The sequence below is a fragment of the Bubalus kerabau genome, chromosome 10 (assembly GCF_029407905.1).
Source record: "Bubalus kerabau isolate K-KA32 ecotype Philippines breed swamp buffalo chromosome 10, PCC_UOA_SB_1v2, whole genome shotgun sequence".
NCBI lineage: Eukaryota > Metazoa > Chordata > Mammalia > Artiodactyla > Bovidae > Bubalus > Bubalus kerabau.
This window is the reverse complement of record NC_073633.1, coordinates 25,682,509-25,710,281: the sequence shown is the minus strand read 5'-3', so window position 1 is coordinate 25,710,281 and position 27,773 is coordinate 25,682,509. Positions and strand designations below refer to the sequence as shown.

General features: G+C 54.3%; 1 protein-coding gene and 1 long non-coding RNA gene across 2 annotated transcripts; one reads left to right on the top strand and one right to left on the bottom strand.

Moving 5' to 3' along the window:
* Positions 1 to 1,209: 1,209 nt before the first annotated feature.
* LOC129621054 (myosin-6) lies at positions 1,210 to 27,773 on the bottom strand. Its single transcript, XM_055537029.1, has 37 exons — positions 27,561 to 27,773; positions 26,221 to 26,364; positions 25,832 to 25,988; positions 25,708 to 25,735; positions 25,323 to 25,434; positions 24,975 to 25,067; positions 24,270 to 24,333; positions 23,900 to 23,998; positions 23,340 to 23,443; positions 23,117 to 23,255; positions 21,201 to 21,469; positions 20,760 to 20,930; positions 19,309 to 19,618; positions 18,313 to 18,383; positions 17,936 to 18,023; positions 17,728 to 17,845; positions 17,239 to 17,362; positions 16,820 to 16,956; positions 15,009 to 15,264; positions 14,620 to 14,862; positions 14,297 to 14,473; positions 13,642 to 13,787; positions 13,305 to 13,395; positions 10,401 to 10,790; positions 9,927 to 10,053; positions 9,717 to 9,835; positions 8,910 to 9,106; positions 8,201 to 8,384; positions 7,859 to 8,024; positions 7,610 to 7,734; positions 5,740 to 6,048; positions 5,226 to 5,429; positions 4,131 to 4,256; positions 3,639 to 3,914; positions 2,416 to 2,511; positions 1,634 to 1,768; positions 1,210 to 1,285 (listed from the first exon to the last, which is right to left on the bottom strand). Exons 1-37 carry the CDS (start codon positions 27,759 to 27,761, stop codon positions 1,262 to 1,264), a joined length of 5,820 nt encoding a protein of 1,939 aa, XP_055393004.1. The 5' UTR covers positions 27,762 to 27,773; the 3' UTR covers positions 1,210 to 1,261.
* Positions 8,392 to 10,787, top strand: LOC129621065 (uncharacterized). The gene is made up of 5 exons (XR_008698999.1): positions 8,392 to 8,671; positions 9,543 to 9,660; positions 9,735 to 9,841; positions 9,943 to 10,047; positions 10,479 to 10,787. It is a non-coding gene; the product is annotated as an uncharacterized LOC129621065 (long non-coding RNA).

The window sequence follows — 27,773 nt, the reverse complement described above, 5'->3', positions numbered from 1 at the left end:
CCTTGCAGATCCCAAAATGGCTGAGCTCCTCCAAGTTGACTTGCTCATAGCCCCTCTCCAATACTCGCGTGTTCCTGCCCTGAAATGTCTTCCTTCTCAGGTGCTCTGTCCAGATGCAGGCCCTGGTCCCCAAAACCTGCCTGAACCTGAGCTCTGGTAGAGGTACTCTGCTCCCCTAGATGCTATCCACCTTGCCTCTCTTGGTCTGGCTTTTCCTGCCCCCTATGTCCTGTTCTGTCCTCACATCCTGGCTCCTCACCATGGCTGGTGGCCTTTCCAGGGCTAGAACCGACTGAATTTTGTGTTTCTTTGGTCTTTGCTCATGGTTCTCAGGACTTTCTGTACAGGCCATTCTCAAGACAGGTGGTGGTGGACATCATGGACAGGGGGTGGTGAAGGCCTCAGGGGAGGGATCAGAAGGGCTTAGCTGGGGAGTCCAGGAGATGGGGGGCAGTGAAGGGATGAGAAGGTGGTCAGGAGAGCCTGGCTGTAAAGCACCGCAGGGGGCAGGGGTTTGCTAGCAGAGGGGGCTCAGGACCTGCCCTGTCCCTTGAGCAGTTGTGTGACCCAAGCCAGCCTGTCCCTGGTGGGAGCTTGGAAGGAGCAGAGATGTGCTCTGTGGTGTGCGCCTGTGTGTGCTCTGCTCACGTGTGTGAGGGGTCAACGTGAGGCATGTAAAGCCCAGGTTTGGTCCATACTGCACTTCAGTTCAGCTTGGCATCAGCTGGCTCCAGTCTCAGGATGCCCTATGGGAAGGTGGGGCCCACACACCCAGGCTCCAGCCACCTGTGCCATCCCATCTCCATCCCCAGCCAGCTTTGAGCCTCTCCTAGCATCAGTGGGGAGATCATTTTGGAGGGAACAGGACACTTTTAACCCCCATGGCTTCAGAGGCGGGGTAGGTGGAGGAGGGCTTCAGTTTCAGCAGTGCAACTCCGTGTCTAGGCGTCTGGGGTCGGATCGCCCTCAGGTGTCTTTGTGCTCTTCATTTGTGAAATTCCTCCCTCTCGACCCGGTGGCTGGTTGATGAGCAGTATGGGGACTCAGGTGGGGCAGGCTGCCGCACCCCTCTGGTCCTCAGTTCCTCCTCTGGAGATGTGGGGTGTCTTGGTTCCTCCAGCTCCGACGCAAGGGCCAGGCCACCCTCCCCCCAAGGAGTCCAGGACGGCTCCTGGCCAGCCGGCGGGAAGGACAGGGGCTCAGGCAAAGTCTGGCACTCATGTTTATTGGAGGTCAGCTGGAGTGAGGTTCGGAGGCAGCGTCACTCCTCGTCATGCATTTTTTGCTGAGAAAGAATAAAAGATGTGAGGGAACAGGAAGGAAGGGTGTGGGGAGAAAGCTCCAGGGCTTTCAGGGGCCTAAGGGAGATGCCCTTAGGGAGAGAGGCTCAGGCCTTGGGAATCTTGGGGTCCCCTTTAGAGGTCTTTGTGGTACAGGTGGGGTGGGACTGGACTTTCTAAGGAGGTTCCAGCCTGTACAGGGCTTGTCTGAGCAGGAGGGGGATGCCCAGATGTGGGGGGTGTGGGACCCTCAGGACTAACCACATACAGGATGCAGTGCCCACTCTGGGGGCCACTGATGTTGGGGCTGTGCTGCCATGGGGGTGAGTAGCAGGGCCTGGGGAGGGACCCACCTTGGCGCCGATGTCACGGCTCTTGGCCCGCAGCTTGTTGACCTGGGACTCGGCGATGTCTGCCCGCTCCTCCGCCTCATCCAGCTCGTGCTGCACCTTGCGGAACTTGGACAGGTTGGTGTTGGCCTGTTCCTCCTGTGGGGGTTCAGGGGGATGGGAGGGTGAGGTGAGGGGTGCCCAGGCTTCTAATCCAGGGGCTCGCTGTCATCTGTCACCCATGTTCCTGCAACAAAAGTGTCCTGCTTCTGGCTTGGCACCCTCCACAGACTTACCCAGTGCTCAGAATCCAGGCTACCCACTGCCCAAAAGGAATCCCATGCTGCCTGGTCCCCGCCCTCAGAATCCAGCTTGACCGCCCCTGTCCAACTGCGACCCTGACAGATGCTCCCCGACCCCTGGGGGCTCCTGCACACGTATGCTCATCAGCAACTCACGTCCGCACCTCTGTGCTCACCCGATGTCTTCCCCACCGTGCTGTACCTGCTCAGGCCCCTTTCCAGGCCCAGTTCCCCTGCCACCATCCAGCTTTCAGCACTGGCTGGCCCTGCAAGCTGCATTAGCAGCTGCACTGCCTTCTCTTGGGCTCGCTGGTACATGGATTATAAGTAGCTTGTGGGTAGGTCCTGGGTCGAATAAGCTTTGCTTTTGTTAACTCAGGAGTGCCTGCCACAGCTCTGAGTTTGAGAGTTAAAGTGAACAGCAATCCCTCCGTCCGGGTCCCACACTGGGGTGGACGCTTGTCAGCTCTGACACATAGGAAGAAGAGAAAACCATGAACTCACTGCCTCCTCGGCCTGGCGCTTATAGGCCTTGACCTTCAGCTGCAGCTTGTCCACCAGGTCCTGCAGCCTCAGCAGGTTCTTCCTGTCTTCCTCCGTCTGGGGGCAGATGGGTGGAGGAGGCCAGTTTGGGGGAAGGAGCAAGAGCAATCATCTTTCCCTCCCTCATGACCCCATTCTCTTCCCATGCCTCAGCCGCCCCTCCCTCCCATGGGCCAGGCCAAAGAGGTTGTGCACCAACTTCATCTCTGACGAGACTTATAGGCCAAAGGGCATGGCAAAGATCTCACACCAGGATCTAAAAAGCAAACAGGGCTGTGGCCCTGAGGTAAGAAACAGGAGAGGCTTGGAACCAAACGGGATTTCTTCGTTTGATAATGTGGAGACGTCAGGGCTGTTCCAGATCTAATCTGGAGCACCACAGATGCTCTCGGCAGTGGGTCTAGAGTGACCAGAGAGGACTCAGGAGGAAAGCAGAAAGAAGGGATTATCATAATCCAGATCATTCTAATTATCACAACCCAGTATGTATTGTTCTGGGTCAGGTATTGAGCACCAGGATCAATGGTTCCTATGTCGCTTGATCACTCCTGATCGCTGCTTCTGCTAGGATGCTATTTCTATTTACACCCACACAACACACCTGCAGTTCTCCATATGTACCTCTTTCCCATGCCTCTCATATCCAGCTGTCAAATGAACCAACACCTCTTTTTCTTTGTCCTTCCTGCCCAGGCATATTGGAAAGTAATAGGTCAAGAACAAAAGCTCTGAGCTATGCAGATGGAAGGCTTAGAACATTCTGGAATCTTCTTTCTCTAAGGCCTTCTATCTGTTGTCCCAGGAGTTCCATGGAAGATCTGAGTCTTTTCCCATCCCTGATTTTATCACTAAATGCCACACAACGCCCCTGCCTCTGAGGCTGGTGGAAAGATGCCTTGGACGGTTCTGAAGCCTTCATGGTAGCACTTCAGGTTATTAAACATCTGAGAAAATGCTGGTTTAGGAGCTTTCAAGAAGTAGAAGCAGATTCTCCCTTTGCTAAAAAAAATTCATAGACTCAAGCCAACTTGTCTTCAGAGAATGTGAAAGAAAACTAATCCCAAGACAGCTTCTCAAGAGGCAGGTGGCAGGGGGGCTCTGCGTGGGGCCCGTGTGGGTCAGGAGGTGGGGCAAGGGATACGTTTTCAGGTCTACTTCTGAGGGCGTGACCGCAGTGCCCGCACCTGGTACGTGAGCTCCTTGATGCGCCGCTCGCTCTTCCTCATGCCCTTGACTGACTCCACGTTGCGCTTCTGCTCGGCCTCCAGCTCGTTCTCCAGCTCCCGCACCCGGGCCTCCAGCTTCTGCAGCTGCTTCTTGCCGCCCTTGAGGGCGATCTGCTCCGCCTCGTCCAGCCGGTGCTGCAGGTCCTTGATGGTCTGTTCCATGTTCTTCTTCATGCGCTCCAGGTGCGCACTGGTGTCCTGCTCCTTCTTCAGCTCCTCCGCCATCATGGCAGCCTGCACACGGGAGAGAGTGTAAAAGAACAGGGCCCGGGGTGGGGGGAGCCTCTTCTTTCCCATAAGAGTCACCTCTTCCTCATCCTGACATTTGGTCCTGGAGGCCCTCAAGCCCACAGAATGGCAGAGTCACTGCTGTTACAGCACAGTGGCCTGGCCTGGACCCAGTGCCCTTGTTTGAGTCTATCAGGGAGGCAGGAAGGTGCAGTGACTCACATCCGTGATGGCCTTCTTGGCTTTCTCCTCGGCATTCCTGCACTCCTGCACTGCCTCTTCCACTTCTGATTGGAGATGAGTCAGATCTGACTCCATCTTCTTCTTCTGGTTGATAAGGCTGGTGTTCTAGATAAGGGTAAAGAAAACTGTTGGATGTATATACTTTTGTTACATGATTCAACACCTTTATCCAGAGAAAATTAGAACTAATCATTTAAAAAAAAGTCTTGCTTTTAGTATTTTCCTTGTTTTGTACCTGCTTTCTTTTTTTCCATTGAAAATATATGTACTGTAGACATTATATGTAAAATGACTCAGCTCTGAAGACTTCAAGCAGGAAAGAGTCTGTAGTTCTACTCCTGAGCTCTTTAGTAACATGTCTACGTAGGGGAATGAAAGGAAATTCCAAGGAATCCCTCCCTGCAGGGAGTTCCAAGAAAAACAGGTACAACTGTTTTAAAAGGACTGTATCCTGGAAGAGATTGTAGTTATAGAAAGAATGTAATGAGGTAAGGAAGAGAGGATGACGTCAGTAGGTGATGTCATTCCCATATGTATTAGATTATGGAACAGAATTCCACAGGACAGTGCAATAAAACAGTGTATATGGGATTGCAGAAAAATGGTGCTCTGCGGAGAATCTGACTTGCAAATAGATGTGTGTGTTAGTCGCTCAGTCGTCCAACTCTTTGTGACCCCATGGACTGTAGCCTTAAAGGCTACTCTGTTCATTGAATTCTCCAGGCAAGAATACTGGAGTGGATAGCTATTTCCTTCTCCAAGGGATCTTCGAGACCCAGGGATGGAACCTTGGTCTCCCGCATTGCAGTCAGATTCTTTACCGTCTGAGCCACAGGGAAGCTGTCTTTAAACTCCACAAGTCCCATTAATAGAGCAAATTGAGGCTGGCTTTTACGTTTAGACCCCTTTCTCAAGGTAGTAGTTCTGCAGCCATGACTGACAGATGTAAGTTGGTCCAAGAGATGAAATAATGTATGATCCTGGCTGGACATACGCTTTCTCTGGGCATCTAGTTCAGAACATTGCTAGACATCCTGTCTCTGGCCTTCAGCAGGTTTCCCCTAGCTTCCTCACCTGCGAGTGCAGCAGCTGCACCCGCTCGCTGGTCTCGATCAGCTCCTGCTCCGCCAGCTTCCGGGACCGCTCCGTCTGCTCCACCATGGCCCGCAGCTCCTCCAGCTCGGCCTGCAGCAGGTTGTTACGCCGCTCCACGATGGCGATGTTTTCCTTCAGGTCATCGTTGGCACGGACTGCGTCGTCCAGCTGGATCTGGGTGTCCTGCCAGGGATGGGGTGATGTGGGAAGGCCCCTATCAGGGCCTCCGTTTGTGATCTGATACACCCTTCCCTATAGTCACAAAGCTCGTGTTAACCTCAGGAGACACATTCAGGTCTCCAGGCCCACAGGCTGGATTGGTCCAAAACACGCTCCAGGGCCTGATCAGTTCTCCTCCTTCAAGCCTCCAAATCCAGGAGGTTGGTGCTCCCCATGCTCTCCTATTTGTTAGCCCAGGACCCTTTCCTCCGGCCTTCACCATTCCTGTGAGCAACCCAAATTATCCCTCTCTGAGAGCCCTCACTTCTGTTACCTTCAGGTGGGCTTGGGCAACTTTCAGGTGCTTCTGGGCCTCTGAGGCTATCCTGTTAGCCTGGCTGAGCTGGATCTCCATCTCGTTGAGGTCGCCCTCCATCTTCTTCTTCACCCTCAGGGCCTCGTTGCGGCTGCGCGTCTCTGCATCCAGGGAGGTCTGCAGCGAGTCCACCACCCGCAGGTGGTTGCGCTTGGCCTGCTCCATCTCCTCGTCCTTCTCTACCAGCTTCCGCTCAATCTCTGCCTTGATCTGGTTGAACTCCAGCTGGGCCCGGAGGATCTTGCCCTCTTCATGCTCCAGGGAGGCCTGGAGGGGAGAGGGACCAAAGCAGACAATCAGGGCACAGGGCATGTCAGGGAGGGAGGCCGAGAGGGTGCAAGGTGTAAGCTGGAGACAGCGAGGCAGGACCTGCATCCCAGGCCACCTGGGTGCTGTGGGGGAGGACATGCTGGATACCCTGGGGTTCCTTCATCAAGGAAATGTTTTGACCTCACAATTGCCAAGATGCTCCAACATTAATATTGCATGATCCTGACCCATCTAAAATATCATTGAAAAAGGAAGGATTTCTATAATTACAAATTCAAATGTTTCTCTTTGTTTCCCAAGTGCCTCACCCTATAGTGAAAAAAGTCAGAAGCCCCAAATCTCAGGGCTATCCCTGTGCTGTGCTATACTGTCACTGTCGTGTCTGACTCTCTGATCCCATGGACCTTAGCCTACCAGGCTCCTTTGTCCATGGGGATTCTCCAGGCAAGAATACTGGAGTGGGTTGCCATGCCCTCCTCCAGAGGATCTTTCCAACCCAGGGATTGAACCCAGGTCTCCCGCATTGCAGGCAGATTCTTTACTGTCTGAGCCACCAGGGAAGTCCCAGGTTCTTAAAAATGAACAGTAAACAATAGCTAATATATATTGAATTTTTAAGTGCGTTACCTTGTTTAATAATAGTCATGCGTAAAAGATCCAACCAGTCAATCCTAAAGGAAATCAGTCCTGAATATTCATTGGAAGGGCTGATGCTAAAGCTGAAATGCCAATACTTTGGCCACCTGATGCGAAGAACTGACTCATTTGAAAAGACCCTGATGCTGGGAGGGGTTGGGGGCAGGAGGAGAAGGGGACGACAGGGGATGAGATGGTTGGATGGCATCACCAACTCAATGGACGTGAATTTGAGTAAGCTCTGGGAATTGGTGATGGACAGGGAAGCCTGGCATGCTGCAGTCCATGGGATCACAAAGAGTTGGACACGACTGAGTGATTGAACTGAAAATCTTATGAAAGTATGAAAGTGTTAGTCACTCAGTCTTGTCCAACTCTTTGTGGCCCTATGAACTGTAGCCCACCAGTCTCCTCTGTCCATGAAATTTTCCAGGCCAGAATACTGGAGTGGGTAGCCATTCCCTTCTCCAGGGGGATCTTCCTAACTCAGGGATCGATGTACAATTAATGCCACTTTACAGATGAGAAAACTGAGGTACAGAGAGGTTAAGGAACTTGCCCAATGACACAGTGGAGGTCCTCAAGCCAAGTTTCACTCTCAGATCTGTTTGACTCTGGAGCTGACACTCCCATCCCCTGTCTGAGGAGTTGTTATAATGGCCAGGTTTCAACTTTATAAACCCAGTGGGAAAGAAAAATCTATGATCAAGCTGTGGCGTTTTCCTCTCTGCAGATTCTGGCTTTGGAGGTAGTAGTGGGTACTGGGTATATGACTTCGGACTAAGAAAATGATATCATAGAGTTTGTCTTCGGTCAGCATCACCCCCAGTTGAGGGAGAGTAGGGGGTCAGAGACAGGAGGGTGATAGTAGGTGGGTAGGAGAGGGTCAGAGGCAGGGGTCCAGGCAGAGCCAGGCCCTCACCTCGGCCTCCTCCAGGGCCGACTGCAGCTCTAGCTTTTCCACCTCCAGCTGCTTGCGGACCTTCTCCAGCTCATGCATATTCTTCCCTCCTTCTCCCAGCTGCTCAGTCAGGTCGGAGATCTCCTCTGTGGGAGGGGCGGGCTGCTCAGTGGGGGCTGCCTGCTCCAGTGCCGGAAGGCCTCGAGGAGCCGCGGGGCGGCGCCACGTGCGGACCCTCCCTGCCCCGCCCCTCCCGGCCCGCGCCCGCACCCTGCAGATTCTTGTTCTCGCGCTTGAAGGTCTCCAGATGCTCCAGGGACTCCTCGTAGGCGTTCTTGAGCTTGAAGAGCTCGGTGCTGAGGGAGCGCGCCTCCTTCTGCGAGGACTCCAGCTCCGACTGCGACTCCTCGTACTTTTGCTTCCACTCGGCCAGGATCTGCGGGGACCCAACGGACGGAAGGGGCTCAAGGGGCAGCTCCGGCCCCACCTCCGGGACCCAGGTGCCCCTCCTAGGCCCAGCCTCCCCTAGCCTCAGCCTCCTGGGGGGATGTTCCTGACTCCCGCCTGCCGGCCTGCTCTGTCGCCTGGCTGTGGCCCGCAGCCTGGGCCCACCTTGTCGAAGTTTCTCTGCTTCTTGTCCAGGGCGGCGGCGGCCGCGTTGGAGCGCTCCACGTCCACCATCAGGTCCTCGATCTCGTTCTGCAGGCGGTGCTTGGTCTTCTCCAGCGAGGAGCACTTGGCGTTGACGGCCTCGACGGCCTCCTCGGCGTCCTGCAGCCGCTGGGCCAGCTTCTTCCTGCCCAGGGTGGTTGGGTGTGTGTGTGTGACTCTACCTGGGAACGGTGGTGCCTTGGGACCACCCCTTCCAGAACTGCCAGATGAGAAGAACCAGGCCCCTCCCCACAGCTCCTTGGGATGCTCTGGAAGTCCAGCTTCCTGGGAGCCAAGGCTGCGGGTTAAGTGATTCTCCTCCCTACCCGCAGCGGCCTCTGGGTGGCAGTCTCCACCCCTCCCCACCCAGGCTGATCGGCGGTAGCTCCTCTGACCAACAAGCTTTTTGCTCGTCTTATACGTGAGCATCAGGTATAACCCGGGCCAAAAGCTCGCCCGTCACAGGAAGTGAGTTGGGGCCAGCCAGGGGTCACTCAAGAGTGCAGGATCCAGGCTCCCTCCGAAGCACCTCTGTTGCCCACCACATTTCTCCCCACTTCCTGTCTGCCTTTTTAAATCTGCCTCCCACGCCCACTCTGCCTGTCTCCACCAAGGTCCTCTTGCTCCTTCCTCTCTTAGAATTGGGGTGGGGGCGCTGCCGGGGACTCACTTGGCCTCCTCCAGCTCCTCGGTCCTCTGGATGGCGTCTGTCTCGTACTTGGTCCTCCACTGGGCCACCTCTGAGTTGGCCTTGGACAGGACGCGTTGTAGCTCGGCCTTGGCCTCAGTCTCCTCCTCGTACTGCTCCCGCAACAGGTCACAGTCATGCCGGGCCGACTGCAGTGCGTGAGCCAGGGCATTCTTTGCCTGGGAGGGGCGGAACCAGCAAGTGGGCTCAGCTTCTGGGAAGGTGGGAGGGAAGACCCTCTCCTTATTTTTCGGATCTTTTCATATCTATGACCTTGAATCAAATCCCACCCTCCTTCAGGGTGAGGGCTGGTGTTGTGGAATATCAACATCTTGAGGTACCTTCCCAGTTTGCCCACCTCGTCCCACGTAAGAAAGGAGGGGGACTTCCCAGGTGGTCCAGTGGCTAAGACTCAGTGCTTTCTGTGCAGGGGGCCTGGGTTTGACCCCTGGTCTAGAAACTAGATCCTACATGCTGTAGCTAAGAGTTCACATGCCACAGCTAAAGATTCCATGTGCAAAAAAAAAAAAAAAGATTCCCTATGCCGCAAGTAAAGATGCCTCAACTAAGACCTGGTGCAGCCAAATAAATAATTTTTTTTTTTTTTTTTTTAAGGGAAGGAGTGATGTTTGGGTGTGGCTTAGCTGAAGAGTAGAAGAACCTGGTCTGAAAGTCTTTCTATTTCAGAGGCCCATCTGTAGTCTCCAGCCTCACTCCAGCCTCCATTCCTGAGGTTGGTTGCCCAGGGTGGCTCTCAGTCCCGTCCACTGCCCACACAGCTGGCCTCACCTTGCCCTCCTCTTCCAGCTGCCTCTTGAGGTCCTCCAGCTGCTGGGTGTAGGACAGCTTCCCTCGGGTCAGCTGGGAGATCAGTGCCTCCTTTTCCTCCAGCTGCCGGGACAGCTCACCTGCAGGTGGGAAGGAGGGTTTGTGGGCTAGGGAGGGGGGCAACTGATGCTCTGCCCCAGGGCAGACACAGGCCTGGTGAGGGGCACCCACCATTCTCAGTCTGCAGCTTGGCTCGCTGGGTGGAAAAGTCGTTGAGAGAGCGCTGGGCCTCTTCTAGCTTCGCCCGGTACTCATTGGCCTGGTCCTCCAGTGTCCGGGACATCTTCTCCAGGTTGGCCTTCAGACAGTATGGGACACGGGAGAGGTGAATGTGGGAGGGGTTGGCTGGATTGGAGGAAAGGTGGCCAAGGTCGGGGAGGACACAGAGGTGGGGGGATAGGGGAGGCGACGGGCGGGGCTGGAGGGCCACAATCTGAAGAGGGTGCATGAATTAAAGAAGGGAGAGGTGGTGAGGAGATGGAAACGCAGAGGGAGGGCAAGGTGGGTGCAAGGGTGAGAGGGAGAGAGACCAGAGGGTGGTGAAGGGAGTGAGAATACGAGCAATGGCAGAGAGAGGAAGTGGAGGGAAGGTACCCTGCGAGGCAGTGAGGGAGGAGAAGGTGAGGAGAGGAGAGCTGGGCCCACCTTGGCCTTGATGATCTGCTCCATGTTGGACGTGACGTCGTCCAGCTCCAGCTTGAACTCGCTCTTCTCCTTCTCCAGCTTCTGCTTCACGCGCTGCAGGTTGTCGATCTGCTCGCCCAGCTCGGCCACGCTGTCGGCGTGCTTCTTGCGCAGGGCAGCCGCCGTGGCCTCGTGCTGCAGCGTGGCCTCCTCCAGGTCCCGCCTCATCTTCTGGAACTCAGCCTCGCGCTTCTTGTTCATCTCGATCTGCACGGACGTGGCCCCGCCGGCCTCCTCCAGCCGCTCGCTGATCTCCTCCAGCTCCCGGGACAGGTCTGAGCGCAGCTTCTCCACCTTGGCCCGGGCGGTGCGCTCAGCCTCCAGCTCCTCCTCCAGCTCCTCTATGCGTGCCTGGGTGGAACACAGGGGCCTCAGACCCAGCACCTAGGCCCCTCCATTGGAGCCCCCTCCCAGGGCTCTAGAAGGCTCTTGGCCAAGATGCCCAGGTCCTGCTGAGCAGTGGTTCCCACCAGGGGACATTCTGTGCCCCAGAGGACAGTTGACAAGGTCTGGAAACGTTTTTGATTGTCATGACTTGGAGAGGTGTTGCTACTGGCATTTAGTGGGCAAGGCCAGGGAGGCTGCTAAACATCTGATAACGCACAGACTACCAATAAGAATTTGGGTGAAGCCATACTTTTAAGGCATTTCCTGGAGGGGCATCTCAGACCCAATCTGAGCATCTCTCGCCCTGAATCCTGAGAATCTGTGTTCAGAGAGGGATCTTGAGATCCCATGAGATCCTGAATCTCAGGAATTCCACAGATTCACTAGACTCTGCTAATGATAAGACAGGAAAGCTGGTGATTGTGTTTTACAAATATTTACAACAATATGCCTCAATCAAAAATTTTTATAATCTTCTGAGTTAACTACCAAGTCTAATCAACCTATTCCTCGAGCTCTGGAGCTTACTGTATTTATGCCCATGGCTGGATTCCAGCTTGATTGTTCCCTTCCAGGCCAGGAGAGTGCTAGCAGGATGCCCTCTTCTGTATCATGTTCCCATCTCATTTTTTTTGGCCTTAGCCTTGGCCCATCTACCTTTTGATCTCTTGTCTGACTAGCCAGGAGCAAAAAGGAGGTTTGAAAGTGAAAGTGAAGTTGCTCAGTCGTGTTCGACTCTTTGCGACCCCATGGACTGTAGCCTATCAGGCTCTTCAGTTCATGGAATTTTCCAGGCAAGAGTACTGGAGTGGGTTGCCATTTCCTTCTCCACGGGATCTTCCCGACCCAAGGATCAAACCCAGGTCTCCTGCATTGCTGGCAGACACTTTACCGTCTGAGCCACCAGGGAAGTCCAAAAAAGGGAGGATTGGTGGGGTCCTTTCATCTGTGGTTATGGATGGTGTTGATGGAATGTGTATGTGTGGGGAGTGGGGGCTCCTGGGAGCAGGAGAGACAGGACCACCATACCTCTGCTCCCAGGATGGGGCAAGAGCTTGGACAGGAAGAAGAAGGAGCCACAGTGCATTGCCAGGATCGGGTGAGGATAACTACACTGTTGTTCTGGGTCCAAGAGGCTGCCCAGACCCAGGGTAGAAGAACCTGGGGATGTTCTGGCTAAAACCCAGAAGGGGCATCCAAGAAGATGGGAAGTAAGAGCATCACTGAAGGCAGGCCAGCCCCTGAGCAGCCTCCAGAGGAGAGGAGTGGAACTGTGTTCACGTGTCACTTGGTGGCCTGGACCCTCAGCCTGAATGAGGAGGGGATATTGGCCCTCTCCACCAGCTGTGATCTCTTCAGGAAATGAGGGGGTCAATAGCTGAGTCCCCTTGGCCTAGGAGTCACTGTGTCCAGATGTGGTCATGCAGCTTTGAAATGAGGAAGAGAGTACCTGCCTCCCTTGCCTCCAGGGCTCTTCTGACAAACATAGGACTAAAAGCACATTAAAATTCAGGGTGCGTGAAAGGCAAGGGAGACTCTGGCTGTTAATTCAGTCTCCTCCTGCAGAGGGATGAGAAAGCCATGGGCAGACGAAAGAAGAACATCTTGCAAGGGGCTGGCTGACTTATGTAACCTGAGCTATACTAAAATCACATGTATATATAGCCTTCTGGTTGACAAAGTGGGTTCCTATACAGTATCTTTTCTGGTCCTCTGCAAGGCAGGGGTCATTAATCCCGTTTTACAGATGAGAGGAGAATCTGAGGTGCAGGAGGGGAAGTGACTTGCTCAAGGTCTCAGGAGTTGACTCAAGTGCTCTGTGGGGATTCAGCCCCGGTTAGTGGCAAGGCAAGTACCTGGGAAGAATAAAAACAGAGCTCCCCATGAGAAGGGGCTCCATGAAGGCTTTTCTCACCCCCATGAGGGGAAAGAAGCACCAAAGGAAGGGCTAGAGGAGAACCAAGCCCTACCAATGGTCCCAGGGCAGAAAGCCCACTGGGCTTCCCTGGTGGCTCAGATGGTCAAGAATCTGCCTGCAATGCGGGAGACCTGGTTTCAATCCCTGGATTGGGAAGATCCCCTGGAAAAGGGCATGGCAACCCACTCCAGTATTCTTGCCGGGAGAATCCCCATGGACAGAGGAGCCTGGCGGGCTGCAGTCCATGGGGTCACAAAGAGCTGGACATGACTGAGCGAATAAGCACGAGAAAACCCATTAGGCAGAGTATAGCTCAGCAAGAGAAGCTGTTTTAGTTAAGTGTGATCCCCACCCACCTCCCCAAATAGCCCAGATGAAATAAGACATTATTGGTCTAATGTGGGAAGGTTGATGTTCCCAGGTGCCTGGAAGTCAGGGCTCGCAGGGCCTCTGGGTAGCTCAGAGTTCTAGATACTGTCTAGAACCCTAAGCAGCTCCTGCAGTCCCAGCTGTCTCACCGCCATTGAGCTCCCTGGTGGCCGCACCCAGAAGAACCTCACCTGGTTTTCCTTCAGTTTCTTCTGCAGCTGAAGGGCCAGTGCCTGCTCATCCTCAATCTTACTGTTCAGCTGATTAATGTCAAACTCCTTCCTGGAGAAGAAGGAGGGGACAGGTGGTTTTCTTTTCTCTGCCCTCATCCTCTCCTCCTGCCTCTGCATGCAAGGACCACTCCTCTCCCTCTGGCCCCCAAGAGTGAAGGCAGGGGAAGGGCTGTGATTGACCTGCTTGCTCCCACTGTGCCCTGGGCAGCCTTGGCCAGAGGTTGTGCAGCACCCTGAGCTCTAACCCTCAGGCAAGACACCCCCAGGGCCCCTCCCAGCCTCCGTACGCTCCTACTTCTTGAGCTTTTCTTCCAGCTGCAGTTTGTCATTGTCTAGGTCCATGATGCTCTCCTGGGTCAGCTTCAGGTCACCCTCCAGCTTCCTTTTAGCTCGCTCCAGGTCCATGCGTACCTTCTTCTCCTGTTCCAGGGATCCCTCCAGCTGGTGGAGAAAGTAAAAATGAACAGGGTGTAGAAAACCTGAGGTCCACAATACATCCCCCTCTGCTCCCTTCTAAACCCAAAGTCCAGTGGGACTGGAAGTCAAGCCAGCAGAGTCATCCCAGCAGACATGAAGGATTCAGAGACCCAGCCTAGTGAAGAACTGTAGAAAGAAAGGGGCTTTCACAGATGGCTCAGTGGTATAGAATTTGCCTGCAATGCAGGAGCTGCAAGTTCAATCTCTGGGTCAGGAAGATCCCCTGGAGGAAGGCACAGCAACCCACTCCAGTATTCTTGCCTGGAGAATCCCATGGACAGAGGAGCCTAGTGGGCTACTGTCCATAGGGTCTCAAAGTCAGACACAACTGAAGCGACTTAGCATGGACAGGAAGAAAAGGGCCCCGGGTGGAATGGAAATTAGTTTTAGGGATTGCAAACCCCTTGCCGTTGGTGTTGCCTGCAAAATCCTGACCTGAGAGAGACAAAGGAAGCATGGTTGTTCCTACTTACATCATCCACCTGCTGCTCCAACTTGACTTTAGACTTGGTCAGGGTGTTGACCTTGTCCTCCTCAGCCTGAAGGTCATCCAGGGCCTGCTGGTGGGCCTCTTGCAGAGCTTTCTTCTCCTTGGTCAGCTTGGCAATGATCTCATCCAGCCCAGCCATCTCCTCTGTCAGGTTCTTCACCTGTTGACCAAGAACCCCATCCCCTCTAGGGTCAGACATCACCAACCTGGAGACATCTATGGAGACCTCCAAAGCCAAGGGCCAGGACCACACTCAGGTCTGAGGATCCTGAGACCTGGTCTGGATTCAAAGGGAGCTGCCCTCACCTTGTTCTCTGTTGCGTGCTTCTCCTTCTCCACCTTGGCCAGTGTCAGCTCCAGGTCATCAATGTCCTTCTTGAGCTCAGAGCACTCATCTTCCAGCTTGCGCTTCTTGGCAGTGAGCTCAGCGTTCATCTCCTCCTCGTCCTCCAACCTCTCAGTCATCTCCTTCACCTTTGCCTCCAGCTGGATCTTGTTCTTGATCAGCTGGTCACAGCGCTCTTCCGCATCATTCAGGTTGTCTTGTTCCTGAGAGAAGAAGACAGAGAGGAGAGCTGGTGATGAAAGAGAGGAGAGATCCAGAGTCTTAAAGAGAGCTGAAGCTTGGAGACTCATAGTCCCTGATGATGAGATGGGTTAGGATCCAGGGCAGGGGGAAAGAGAGATGGTCTTACCGCCTGCACTTGGAGCTGCAGGTCGTTCTTCTCCTGCAGCAGGGACACCATCTTCTCCTCCAGCTCCTTGCGCCGAGCCTCCGACTTCTCCAGTGTCTCTTTGATGCGCCCAAACTCCTCCTTCATGTTGGCCATCTCCTTCTCAGTCTCTGCGCTCTTCAGCAGTGGTTTGATCTTGAAATAGAGCTTCATCCAGGGCCAGTTCTTGACCCCCATGAAGGCCCGAATATTCCACTGGATTACCAGCAGGGCATCCCTGGCAAAGGAGCATGGAGGCAGGGAGCCACACTGTGAAGGAGCACTTTCCAGTCATGGGGCCAGCTGCACTGGGATCCCAGCACATCTGAACAAGTGTGTGGGCACTTGAGGGCAGGAACCTGCTCTGGCAGCCTTGATAGGCAACCCCACCCCAACATTACCACACTGAACATGGAGTTGTCTATAAATGTTTATTAATTGATCAATTCAACAAAAGGGCAGTTTATATCTTCCTTTCTGGGGTAGTAGTAGCTATGGAAGCGACCAATTATAGCATCTCTACTGTATTCAGTGTTTCTAATCTCCTAAGAACCTCAAATATGTTAAGAATATGGTATTTTCCATTTAAGAATGTCTATAATGTATGTGTAAGTTATGAAGAATGAAGCAAAATGATTTATCTATGAACTCATCACCCAGACAAGAAGTAGAGCATTGCCTTCATTGATTCTACTAGTAGACTTCACTCCATCCCCTTTCCGGTCCTTTCACCAGAAGTAGTCACTGCCTTGAATCTTGTGTTTTTCATTTCCTAACTCTTTCAAAAATATTTAAACCATATGTGTATGTATTTTTAAACAATGTGTGTGTGTGCTCAGTCACTTCCAACTCTTTGCGACCCCATGGATTGTAGCTTGCTAGGCTCCTCTGTCCATGGAATTTTCCAGGTAAGAATACTGAAGTGGGTTTCCATTTCCTCCTATGAGGTTATCTTCCCAACCCAGGGAACTTCCCTGGGTTAGTGGGTCTCCTGTGCACCTCCTGCATTGCAGGAGGACGCTATTTTAAAATTATACTGAGTTTTATAAAAATTGCATCACACTATACGTATCCTTCTGTGACTTGCTTCTGTAAACCCAGCAATATGATTTTAAGGCTCAAATTTGTACCATGTAGTTATAGTCCCCTCCTTTTCATTACTTGATAATATTCCCCAAATGAGTATGCTACTGTTTACCCGTTCTCCTGCAGATGAAAATTCAAATTGTTTCCAGATCTTTGCCATTTCGACCAATGCTGCTATAAAGATTCATTTTTGTCTCATGTTGTGAACCCGTGCAGGTATTTCTCTGTGGGAATGCACTCAGGAGTGGAAAGCTATGTAACTGTTCAACTTTCAAAGAAAATGATAAATTGTTTTTCAAAGAGATTGCACACATTTCCCTGGTGGCTCAGACAGTAAAGATTCTGCCTGCAATGTGAGAGACCCGAGTTTGATCCCTGGATCTGGAAGATCACCTGGAGAAGAAAATGGCAACCCACTCCAGTATTCTTGCCTGGAAAATCCTATGGATGGAGGAGCCTGGCAGGCTACAGTCTAGTGTTTTAAAATGGTATCTCGTTGGAGTTTTAATTTTCATTTCCCTATGGGGAATTTTCTTTTTTTAAAAAGAACTCGAAATGAGACCCAGACTGGTCAAGTCACTTGTCCAGACCAGCTAGTAAGTGATGGAGCCAGGATTGAACTTAGGTCTTTCAGCCCACACCTCTGGGCTCCGCTTGTCTGCCTCTTACATCTCTGAAAGTGTGTCTCTCTTTCTCTCCAGCCTCACCTGCGCTCTAGGATCTTCTTGAACTCAATGCGCATGAGAAGACCCCGGGCTTGGGCCTGGATGCGGGTGATGATGCGGCTCAGCCTCTCGTCCCGCATCTCCTCCAGCTGCCCCAGCAGCCCCGCCTTGAAGAATACCTGGGGGCAAGGGGTAGAGCCAAGGGGGCCACAGCCTCAGAGAAGGGTAGCCAAGGTGGAGGGAGAGTGTAGGAGACCCTGGCTGAGCTTCCCAGGGCCCCATCACCTGCATACCCTAGGCCTGGGAGTGAAATGTGAAAAACAAGACAGAAAAGAAGCTGGGCCCCAACTCTTGGTTGACGCAGGAAGCCAGGAGTCAGGGTCTGCCTTCCGAACTCTCGGCTGTTCCACTCAGTGTGGCTGGGTATCCTACACCTCCACCCTAAGGGCCTCCAGACTCACCTTGGTGTGGCCGAACTTGTACTGGTTGTGGTCAATGTCCAGGGAGCCCAGCAGCTTCTCTGTCCCTTTCCTGCTGTCAATGAACTGACCCTCGGGGATGGCCGCTGGGTTCAGGATGCGATACCTGGAGGGAGGTGCCTGGAGTTACCCATGTTCTGCACTGATTTGCTCTGCCCGCAGAATCAAGGGGCTTCCCTGGTGGCTCAGACAGTAAAGAATCTGCCTGGAATGCTGGAGACCTGGGTTCAATCCCTGGGTCAGGAAGATCCCCTAGAGAAGGGAATGGCTACCCGTTCCAGTATTCTTGCCTGAAGAATTCCACGGACAGAGGAGACTGGCAGGCTACAGTCTGTGGGGTTGCAAAGAATCAGACACAACTGAACGACTAACACTTTGTCACAGAATCTGAGACCAGCTGCAGACTCCTCTCCCCACAAGGCTGCCCAGGGTTTCGCTGTTCCCTGAGCCCTGCGGCACCCCAGTACCCACCTCTGCCGGAAGTCCCCATAGAGGATGCGGTTGGGGAAGCCCTTCCTGCAGATGCGGATGCCCTCCAGCACGCCGTTGCAGCGCAGCTGGTGCATGACCAGGGGGTTGTCCATCACGCCTGCAGCAGGAAAGGAGAGGCAGGGGGTCAGCCTCAGGACAAGCGGATGCCAAATGCCCTCTCCAGACTAGAGCCTTGCGCGTCGCTCACCGGGAGCCTTCCGTTCATTGGGGATGATGCAGCGCACAAAGTGAGGATGAGTGGTCCTCAGGTTGGTCATCAGCTTGTTCAGATTCTCCTGGTGGCAGATGAGAGGTGGAGGTCAGGAGCCACAGTGACCATCCCTTTAGTCCTGACCCCGGGCCCCAGACAACCTGTCACCAGAGCCCTCTAAGGGATTGGGAGGTGATACATAACTTATGATGTGAATTCAGGCTTGTGTAGAATTTACATGCCAAAAACAACCACATAACTCTAGCTTCTTTCCTCCCCAGACTCAGAGCATCAGGTTAAGGGTGGTGCAGACAAAATGCTCTGGGCTGGGTCTGCCCACCACAGGTCTGTTGGTATCTCTGGGCCCTTCTTACCCGGTGGAGGGCTGACACTGTCTGAAATGATGAACCCTTTTTCTTGCCTCCTTTGCCTTTACTGCTGTCCCCTAATAACAAGAGAAGGAATGATGAACCAGGGCTTGAAATCGGAGACCCTTTGAGCAGGGGCAGGGCTCTGCTGCTCACTAGCTGTGTGACTTTGGACAATTTATCTCCAAGTCTCCATTTTCCCACGAGGAGGAGAGTCATTCCCTTTAAATGGTATAGAGAAGATTAGAAAAGATCAAAGCTTCAGGCTGCCTCTCCACTGTTTGGCACACAGTAGGTCTTGAAATAACATTAGTGCTTTCTCCTCCCTCTCTCTTCTAACCTCCAGCACCATGCTCACATTTTTCCACTTTCTACTTTTCTTCTTGTATTTTACCCTCCTCATTTCAATCCACACCCTTTCTCTTCCTTCTCTGAAGGGGAGGCTCATTTGTTCTACCGTACATTCACTGAAGCTCTCAGCATTCGCTGCGGCCTCCTGCAGAGGATGGCTCTATACTAGGCCTGCTGCAGTGATGCGGGTGCCTCTGGCACCGATCTTCAGTTGCTCTGAGTCTTGAAGAGGCGCAGAACACGTATACCAACATCCATAACCCAGAGGGGAGAATCACACTCCCACAGAAACGGCACAGATGGGCTGCTGTGGGCTCTCTTGATGTCCCCCTCTTATGGCTCCCTCCTGCCTATATTTTTTTAATTTTAAAAAAGTATATATATAGTTTAAAATTTGGTTGTGCCAGTCTTAGTTGCGGCATGTGGGCTCTTTAGTGGCAGCACGTGAACTCTAAGTTGAGGCATGCGGTATCTAGTTTCCTGATCAGGGATCGAACTCCCACCCCCCGCCATTGGGAGCATGAAGTCTTAAGTCACTGGACCACCAGGGAAGTCTCCCTCTTGCCTTTGGAGTCACATGCTTTGAAGCAGTGGGCCCCTCGCCCCTTGCACCTCCAGAACTGCTCTGGCAGTGGAGGGCTGCCCTCTTACCGACATCAGCGGAGGCATACGAGGAGAAGAGCGTGGCCATGAGCTTGAGGGAAGACTTCTGGTACAAGCCCACCACTGTCTCATTGAGTGGGTCTTTGTTCTTCTCCAGCCAGCCTATGATGTTGTAGTCCACCGTGCCGGCGTAGTGGATCAGGGAGAAGTGGGCTTCCGGCTTCCCCTTGATGTTGCGTGGCTTCTGGAAGTTGTTGGACTTGCCCAGGTGGTTGTCATACAGCTTGGCCTTGAAGGTCATGTCGGTGGCCTTGGGGAACATGCACTCCTCCTCCAGGATGGACATGATGCCCATGGGCTGAGGGGGGAGAGGAGAGCGTTACTGAACGCATCCCCAGGCTTGCAGAATCCCACACCCTGACTGAGGAGAAATTGCAGCTGTGTAGCTGGAAGGCCATAGAGGGCCCATGCTGCCACCTCACGTCCTGGTACAGGAAGCCAACATTCCTGACGTTAACCTAAATCTGAGTACATTCAGATCTGGCCTAGGGAACCTCTTCCTGCCCCAGTGGCCCCAAAGAAGAGCCCTGTACTCCCAGTCCCTACCCACAGGGCTCACAGCACAGCCCCTTCTTCCTGGATGTCCCTGCCCCAGAGCGGGATGAGGACAGGACAGAAGGGATGGGAGGCGCCAGACTGCAGGGCAGGCCAGACCTGTGCCTGTATGTCAGGGAACAGTGTTCCAAGGAATGGTTAGAGAGATTCAGGTTCTGCATGATGTCCTGCACTTCAGAAAGTGTAGCAGTTTTTGACTTTTCCTGGGACAGGGATCCTACTGAGAATTTGGTGGACCCCAAGACTTCCTCCCCAGAATTTGTGTACATACACACACTTGCGTATGCACCCCCACCCCACCAGTCCACACATATTTTTCCATACAATCTCAGGGGAGTCCGAGGCCTCCAGAAGAGCAGGGCCCTGGATCACTAGGCAAAGCTTGTGGGGGGAGGCCCCTATTTCTGACTGGTCGTGGCTGGGCTGGGGGACCATCAGTTGCTGTGGGCTCTGCCTCCCTCCGCAAAGGCTCACTGAAAGCAAGTCAGGACAAGGAGTGTCCTCTGAGGAAGCTCCATAGACAAGAGGGCCTGAAGACAGGCTTATCCTCAGCCAACTGGGAGAGTATGGGAAGCCAATGTGTCTAGTTTCAGCCTAGGTCCTTTCCACAAATGATGCTTCTCATGGGGCGTCAGAGGGGCTAGGAGTCCCCTCCTTCACTGCATCTCTGTCTTCAGGTCCACCATAGGGGACAAGGTCCTAGGGGCTGGGAGAGAAGGAAAGGCTGGACCTGTGTATGCCCACAGTGTCACAGTGAGGGGAAGCAGCGCCTGGAGGGAGGCTGGGGGATCTGGGGACTAGTTTCCCAGGTGTAGAGGGATAGGGCTGCCACTTCGTCTGGGATGGCAGGTGCAGGGACCCGGGTGGAGGGGCTGAGGCCGCACCTTCTCGATGAGGTCGATGCAGGCCTGCAGGTCCATGCCAAAGTCGATGAACTCCCACTCGATGCCCTCCTTCTTGTACTCCTCCTGCTCCAGCACGAACATGTGGTGGTTGAAGAACTGCTGCAGCTTCTCATTGGTGAAGTTGATGCAGAGCTGCTCGAAGCTGTTAAACTGCAGGGGACGGGGAGGAGTGGGTCAGGCAGGCAGGGGTCTGTGGCCCAAGGGGTCGGCCCAGGGCTGCGTCCAGCCTGGCAACAGGCATGGTTGGCCTCTCTCTGGTCAGGGCAGGGAGAGAGTGCCCCCTGAAGACACGTGACTGTCTCCACCCCTGGGGAGCCCACGGCCTTCCCTGGGGCTGGCCTGTAGTTGGCTTGGCCAGCGGTGGCTGCCTGTGTGAACCAGTGAGTTCCCGTTCTCCTGGACCTGGGGCTCCCCACTCACGTCGAAGATCTCGAAACCGGCGATGTCCAGGACGCCTATGAAGTACTGGCGAGGCTGCCTGGTCTCCAGGGTGGCGTTGATCCGCGTCACCATCCAGTTGAACATCTTCTCATACACCGCCTTGGCCAGCGCCCCGATGGAGTAGTACACCTGCTGGACATTCTGCCCCTTGGTGACGTACTCGTTGCCCACCTTCACCCGAGGGTGGCACAGCCCCTTGAGCAGGTCGGCTGAGTTCAGCCCCATGAGGTAGGCGGATTTGTCAGCATCTGGTGGGGGAAAGAAAGGGATAAACAAGCACTTTCCATAGACTGTACTTCCCTGCCCAGGGCCACTAGGTCCTAACCCTCTCATTAAAGAGCTGCAAACTGAGGCCTGAAGAGCACAGGGCTTGCCATGGTGACACAGCCATTGTGTGCCTGAGGCCCCTCCGTCACCCCAGACTTCCCACCACCCTGCCTGCTCACCTCCATCTTTACATCTCCTGCATGTCTCTGGGCCCGGCCCATTGCCAGCACAGCTGTGGGCATGTCCCCTGCCCTCATGCATCCTCTCCTCTCTCAGGGCAGGGACTGTGGCTGATGATGTCCTCTGCTCCTTGCTGTCTTTGTCCCCAGTCCCAGGATCTAGCCCAGGACTGGGCATGCTCTACAGTGAATCTATGTGTCCACCAAATTGACTTGCTGGGAAATCAGGGTTCCTAACAGTGTGTGAGTCAGCCCACCAACCCTCAGCTCTTCAAATGTGCTATCCAGCATACGAACTCTATTTGTGTGTGTGTGTGCATGCTCAGTTGTGTCTGACTCTTTGCAACCCTATGGACCGTAGCCCACCAGGCTCCTCTGTCCATGGGAGTTTTCAGGCAAGAATACTGGAGTGGGTTGCCATTCTTCCTCCAGGGGACCTTCCCAACCAAGGGATCGAAGCTGCAGCTCCTGTGTCTCCTGCATTGGCAGGTGGATTCTTTACCACTGAACCACCTGGAAAGCCCCATGATCTCTATTTAGAGGAGACTTGCTTGGTTTAATTTTGAGAGTTTTTATGATAACTAGTGACATGCTATTGTGAAACTCAGGTTTGGCACTTGATCTGGATAGATACAGAGAAGGGATCCTTGAAGGTAGGTCAAGAGGAATATTCTCAGGCATTTCTCCAGCCCTGTTTACACCTTCACATCTACTTCTCAAGGGATTCTCGAATCAGCCTCAGAGGGAGCTGGGAAGGGCTACTGCTCCATTCCACTGAGGTGGAAGCTGAGACCCAATGATGTGGGTGATGTGCCAACACCCAGAGCTGTGTCCTGACCCCTGGCCTCCTGTCTCCCAGCAGAATATGGCAGGGAGCCTGTAAGGGGCTCTCCTGAGGGCTGGGCACCCTCACATACACACTGCCTTAGTGACGGGGATACTCAGAACTCTGGTCCGTGCTTTCCTGGGCCTGGCAGAGTCTTGGGCACAGGAGGAAATCTCTCCATTTCACTTCTGCTCGGTGCAGCTGGGGTTGAGAAACTAGCGGGACTGTGAGGTGCCTCCTGTCTTCCCACTTCTCCCATGTCCCTGCCCTCGCCCACCCATAAGCCTCAGGTCCTCTGGGATCCAGCCTGTTTGGGATGGAGGGTGGTGTCTGGCTAGGTTATAATAGAACAGAAAGCCTTGAGTCTAGATCAGGTGGGGAGAGCCCACCATGGGAAAAGGCACCACCTTCCTACCACCTGCTTCTCCTGCTTTGGGTTTCCTCCCACTTTCTGTACTGTGGTCCTAACATTGCTGCTGTGAATGTTGCTCCTTAAGAATCACTGAAAGGCACCCCGTTTGGACATGGCATGGAGGAGACTCTGCCCCCAGAGCGCTGTCCCTGCACGAGAGGCAGACACGCTGCCCCCCAGGCCTTCTCAGCCTGCCCTCCTGTCCTCGAACCTTCCGTGCCGTCTGGCTCCGCCTGTTCCTCCCGCTGCTTCTGCTTGAACTTCATGTTTCCGTAGTGCATGATGGCGCCTGTCAGCTTGTAGATGCCGGCTTTCTCCTCAGGAGTGAAGCCCAGCACATCGAAGGCGTTCTGGGGCAGGGTGAAAGAGGCAGAGTGGGTGATGGGGCAGGTGGCCCAGGAGCCCCTGGAGCCTCCCACTGCCTCCTCACTCACATCTGTGGCCATGAGCTCCTCAGAGTCGTCGATGGAGGCCACGGACACCTCCCCCTGAGACACGAAGGCGTAGTCGTAGGGGTTGTTGGTGACCAGCAGCATGTCTGTCCAGGCGAGGGGCAGTGCCGGGGACAAGGGAACGGTAGTGGGGTGCAGTGGGGGAAGGGGTGGGGAGAAGGGAGGAGCGGGAGCAGGTAGAGAGGAGGACAGTCAGCAAAGGCCAAGGGGAGGATCCAGAAGAAAAGGGAAAGTGGGTGATGGGGACATGGGGAGAGAGGATGGTGGGGGGGTGACAGGTGGAAGAGGGGGAGACAAACACAGAGGAGAAGGAGAAAAGAAGTAAAGGGGAGGAGAAAGAAGACAAGGAAGGGTGTGAAAAGGAGGCAAGAGTTGACACAGGTGGGTCCAAGGTGAAGGAGGAAGAGAAAGGTACTGGGCAGATGGAGGGAGGGGACAGGTGAGCAGGGGGGTGGGGCAGGTGAGGAGGAGGAGGGGTCCGCCCTGCACTGCTGGGCTTGTGGGGGGTGCCAGGGGCAGCAGGGACCTCTGACAGGGCTCACCCAACAGCTCTGGCTTTTTGTTGGACAGGATCTGGTAGAAGATGTGGTAGTTCCTCTCAGCCTTCAGCTGGAAGATCACCCGGGACTTCTCCAGGAGATCTGGAGTAGGAGAGGTGGGGAGAGGGCAGGTGGGAAGGAAGAGAACCAATCAGCGAAAGGGCGGAGGTCAGGGGAGAAAGGCTCTCAGGGCAAGTGGAGAGAGACAGGGGAAGACTGGGTTTAAAGAGAAAAGAATGATAAAGCCGGGAGACTTTATCTAAAGTCAGAGACAGGAGACGGAGGGGAAATGTCGAGAGAAGATGGCACCCAGCGAGGAGTGAAGGCAGAGGTGAAGGACTCGAGGAGGGGGCCAGGCTCCCTGCATACTCACAGGTCTCTATGTCTGCAGAAGCCAGCTTTCCAGTGGCTCCAAAGTGGATCCTGATGAATTTTCCCTGGGGGTAGATGGGACAAAGAGTGAGGGAGGGGACTAGAAGAGACAGATGGAGATCCTGGACCTCAGTGCAATCCAGAATGCCCTGGATGGTTTTGGAAATGTAAATGATTTCCCTGGAGCCCCAGTTTAGTATCATAAACAAAATAGAATGCATCCTGTTTGTGCCTCTGATATGCTCTCACATCACCCTCCCAATAACCAACAAGGTAGAGACTACTACCTCGGTCTCATAGATGAAGGACCTGGGGCTCAGAGAGGGGTGGGGGCTTGCTGGACAGATGGAAGGCTGGGGAATTGGCTCAAAAGCCCTGCTGTCCTCCTTCCAGCTCTTCCACTTACAGCGTGGAAGAGCTTTGGGAACAGTCATAAAAAAATATAGAACGTGACCCAAGTCAGTCCGATGACTTGGTTCTGCAACGAACAGCTCTGGTGGCTCGGGGTCTCTTTTCTTGAGTTCTCAGAACTCGGGGGCCAGGCTGAGTGGGGAGGGTTTGCAGTGTGCATGTATGATACTTGATATCCCAAAACCAAATGCAGATCGGTCAGCCAGGTGTGGAGACTGTTGGCAAAACTGCACCTCCACCCCCTTTTTTCATCAATGCTACATGAAGCCTGTGGGCAGTGGTCAGGTGCACTCACGAAGCGGGAGGAGTTGTCGTTCCTGACGGTCTTGGCGTTGCCGAAGGCCTCCAGGGCGGGGTTGGCCTGGATGATCTGGTCCTCCAGGGTGCCCTGCAGAGGGGGCAGAGCGTGGGGCTTCACCTCCAGGCAGTGCTGGGGAGGGTGGGGGTGGAGTGGGATGGACTGCTGGTGGTCTGCAACTCGAGAGGGCCATATTCAGACCTCAGAGCATGTGTCTCCTGCCGGGAAGGTCTCGGGCACTGGGCTCAGGGATGCTGTCTGTGCTGTTCCCCAGGGCAGGGCTAGGGGTCACCTGGTCAGCCTGCCCCCTAACCCTCTCTGTTGAGCCTGCGGCCCACCTTGTACCTTGTTTGCATTGACATTGTCCTTCTTGCCACGGTCACCTATGGCTGCGATGCTGGCAAAGTACTGGATGACACGTTTCGTGTTCACAGTCTTCCCTGCCCCGGATTCTCCGCTGGAGGCAACAGGGACTCATCAGAACCCAGATTCCCAGTTTTCCATTCGAAGCTCAGCACTGCACCCTCTTCCCTCAGAGTCCCAGCCATCGAATCTCCTCCCCCAGGGCCTAGCTCCTTGCAGAATCTGCCCATCACCGTAGGTCACTCTGGCTCTCCTCAGAGAGCCCAGCTCCTGGCAACCACAGCCTTCAACCATCTCTAGCACCCCAGGAATCAGCCTCGGCCTCCCCCACACCAGGCTCCTCTGTGGATGGGTGCTGCTCACTCACGTGATGAGGATGGACTGGTTTTCCCGATCTGGAAGAGAAAAGAGGAGAGGCAGAGGGGTCAGGGCTCAGGGCCTCAGTCTATGGTGTCGGGCTGAGGGGCCACATGTCAGGGCCGCCAGCCCACCTGTCAGCATGTACTGGTAGGCGTTGTCGGAGATGGAAAAGATGTGGGGAGGCGCCTCGCTCCTCTTCTTGCCCCGGTAGGCGGCCACCACCTCGGCATTGTACACGGGCAGCCACTTGTAGGGGTTGACGGTGACGCAGAAGAGGCCTGAGTAGGTCTGAAACAAGAGACAGGGCAGTCACGAGAAGTTGGACGGGAGAGCCTGGGATGGGCATGGTGCTAGGCAGAGGCGTCCCCGGTTATGCCAGCTGGCTCCTGTCTTCCTGCAGCTAACCAGGGATGGGGAGGGAGCAGAGGGAGAGTTCCAGTCCCCTCCCCTTGAGAAAGTTGCCCTGGCCGACTTTGGACCCCTTGCAGAAGACTCCCCGCCGTGTGTAGGGCGCACTCACGTAGATCATCCAGGCTGCGTATCGCTCTTTGAGGTTGAAAAGCACAGCAGGCTCGTGCAGGAAGGTTAGCATGGCCATGTCCTCAATCTTGTCGAACTTGGGCGGGTTCTGCTGCAACACCTCGTCCTCCTTCACGGTCACCGTCTGTGGAGGCGAGGGGCAGTAGGACAGACATTTCTTCCAGGACCCTCTCTAGCCTTGCCCACTTACCTCCTCCCAGAACACAGGCTGTGACCTGGCCTTGTTCCTCTGGCTCTTTTCTCATAGTCCCTGGGCCCTACCCCATAGCTTCCTATGACGCCAGATAATTTACCTGCCCGCTCTCTGTCCCTTCTTATGGATTGCCCTAGAGTCCCTGTATCTTGTCGGTTCCCCAGACTCTGCCCATGAGCATCACCTTTCAGTCCCTGCCTGAGGGTCTGAGGGCAGAAGCTCTCTGATCTTACCCTGACTCTTGGGGGCGTGCTTGAGGGCATCAATTGCTAAGGGCAAACCTTGCTGCTGCTGGAGAAACATCTCACCCATCTACTCTACTCTCTTCATTGGTCACTGTCAAATGGTTTGACTGCCACTGGCCAGTTTGTCATGCCCTTGCATCATGAGATCCTGTGAGTAGGTATTCCAGCATTTTTTTTACAATGGAGCAAATGATCAATGATTTGCCAGTATATGGTGGCTGCTAGTGGCAGAGTTGGGGTCATAGTTAAAGTCCCCAGTGGTTGTGGCCTGTTACTGCACACCTCAAGGGGATGCGACAGTCAGCCAGTGTAGACAGTCGGACTCGTAGACAGTCAGTCTACGGGGCACACGGTTCAGAGTCACTGCTGTTGACTGGTGGCAGTTCTCACGGCTGGCATGAGGGACCAGGGGCTGTGGGCTTCTGAGTGCTAGTCGTCAGCCCTGGACTGAGCATTCTGCTCAAGAGTTCCTGCTTTGTGTTCATCTGTAAAATTTGCTCTTGGTATGGTTGGGGAGCACTGGGGAGAGTTGGTCCGTGGAGAAAACTAAGGCACAGAGTGGAGGGATGCAGGTTTGAGAAGGGAGCTTCATTTGATGCAGTGTCTGTGCCCTCTTTAGCTACATAACCCATCTGGGGAGGAAACCAGCTGAGGTTCCCTGCCTGCAGCATCCTCCCTGGCAAGGGGTGGGCATCCCTGGGGTGGCCTTGTTACACTTGCTCAGATCCAACAAGAATGGTCAGTTCTCACTCAGATGCTGGGCCACTTGAGGGGAGATCATCCTGAGCCCCCGCTGGCTTTGGCTCTTTTCCAGAGCCCCTCAGCTGCCACTGCATGTGGCTCCACCCCTGCACCCACCACCCTGTGCTGTGTCCTACGCACCTTGCCAGTTTCTGTCTCGGCAGTGACCTTGCCTCCCTCCCGCGACAGGATCTTGGCCTTGACGAACTCCTCTTTGTCATCGGGCACGAAGCACTCGGTGCGGATGTCGAAAGGACGTGTCTGGGCCTCCAGTCGCTCCCTCTCTGACTTGCGGAGGTACTGGGCTGCCGCCCCAAAATCGGCCATCTGGGCATCGGTCATCTTGTCGCTCCT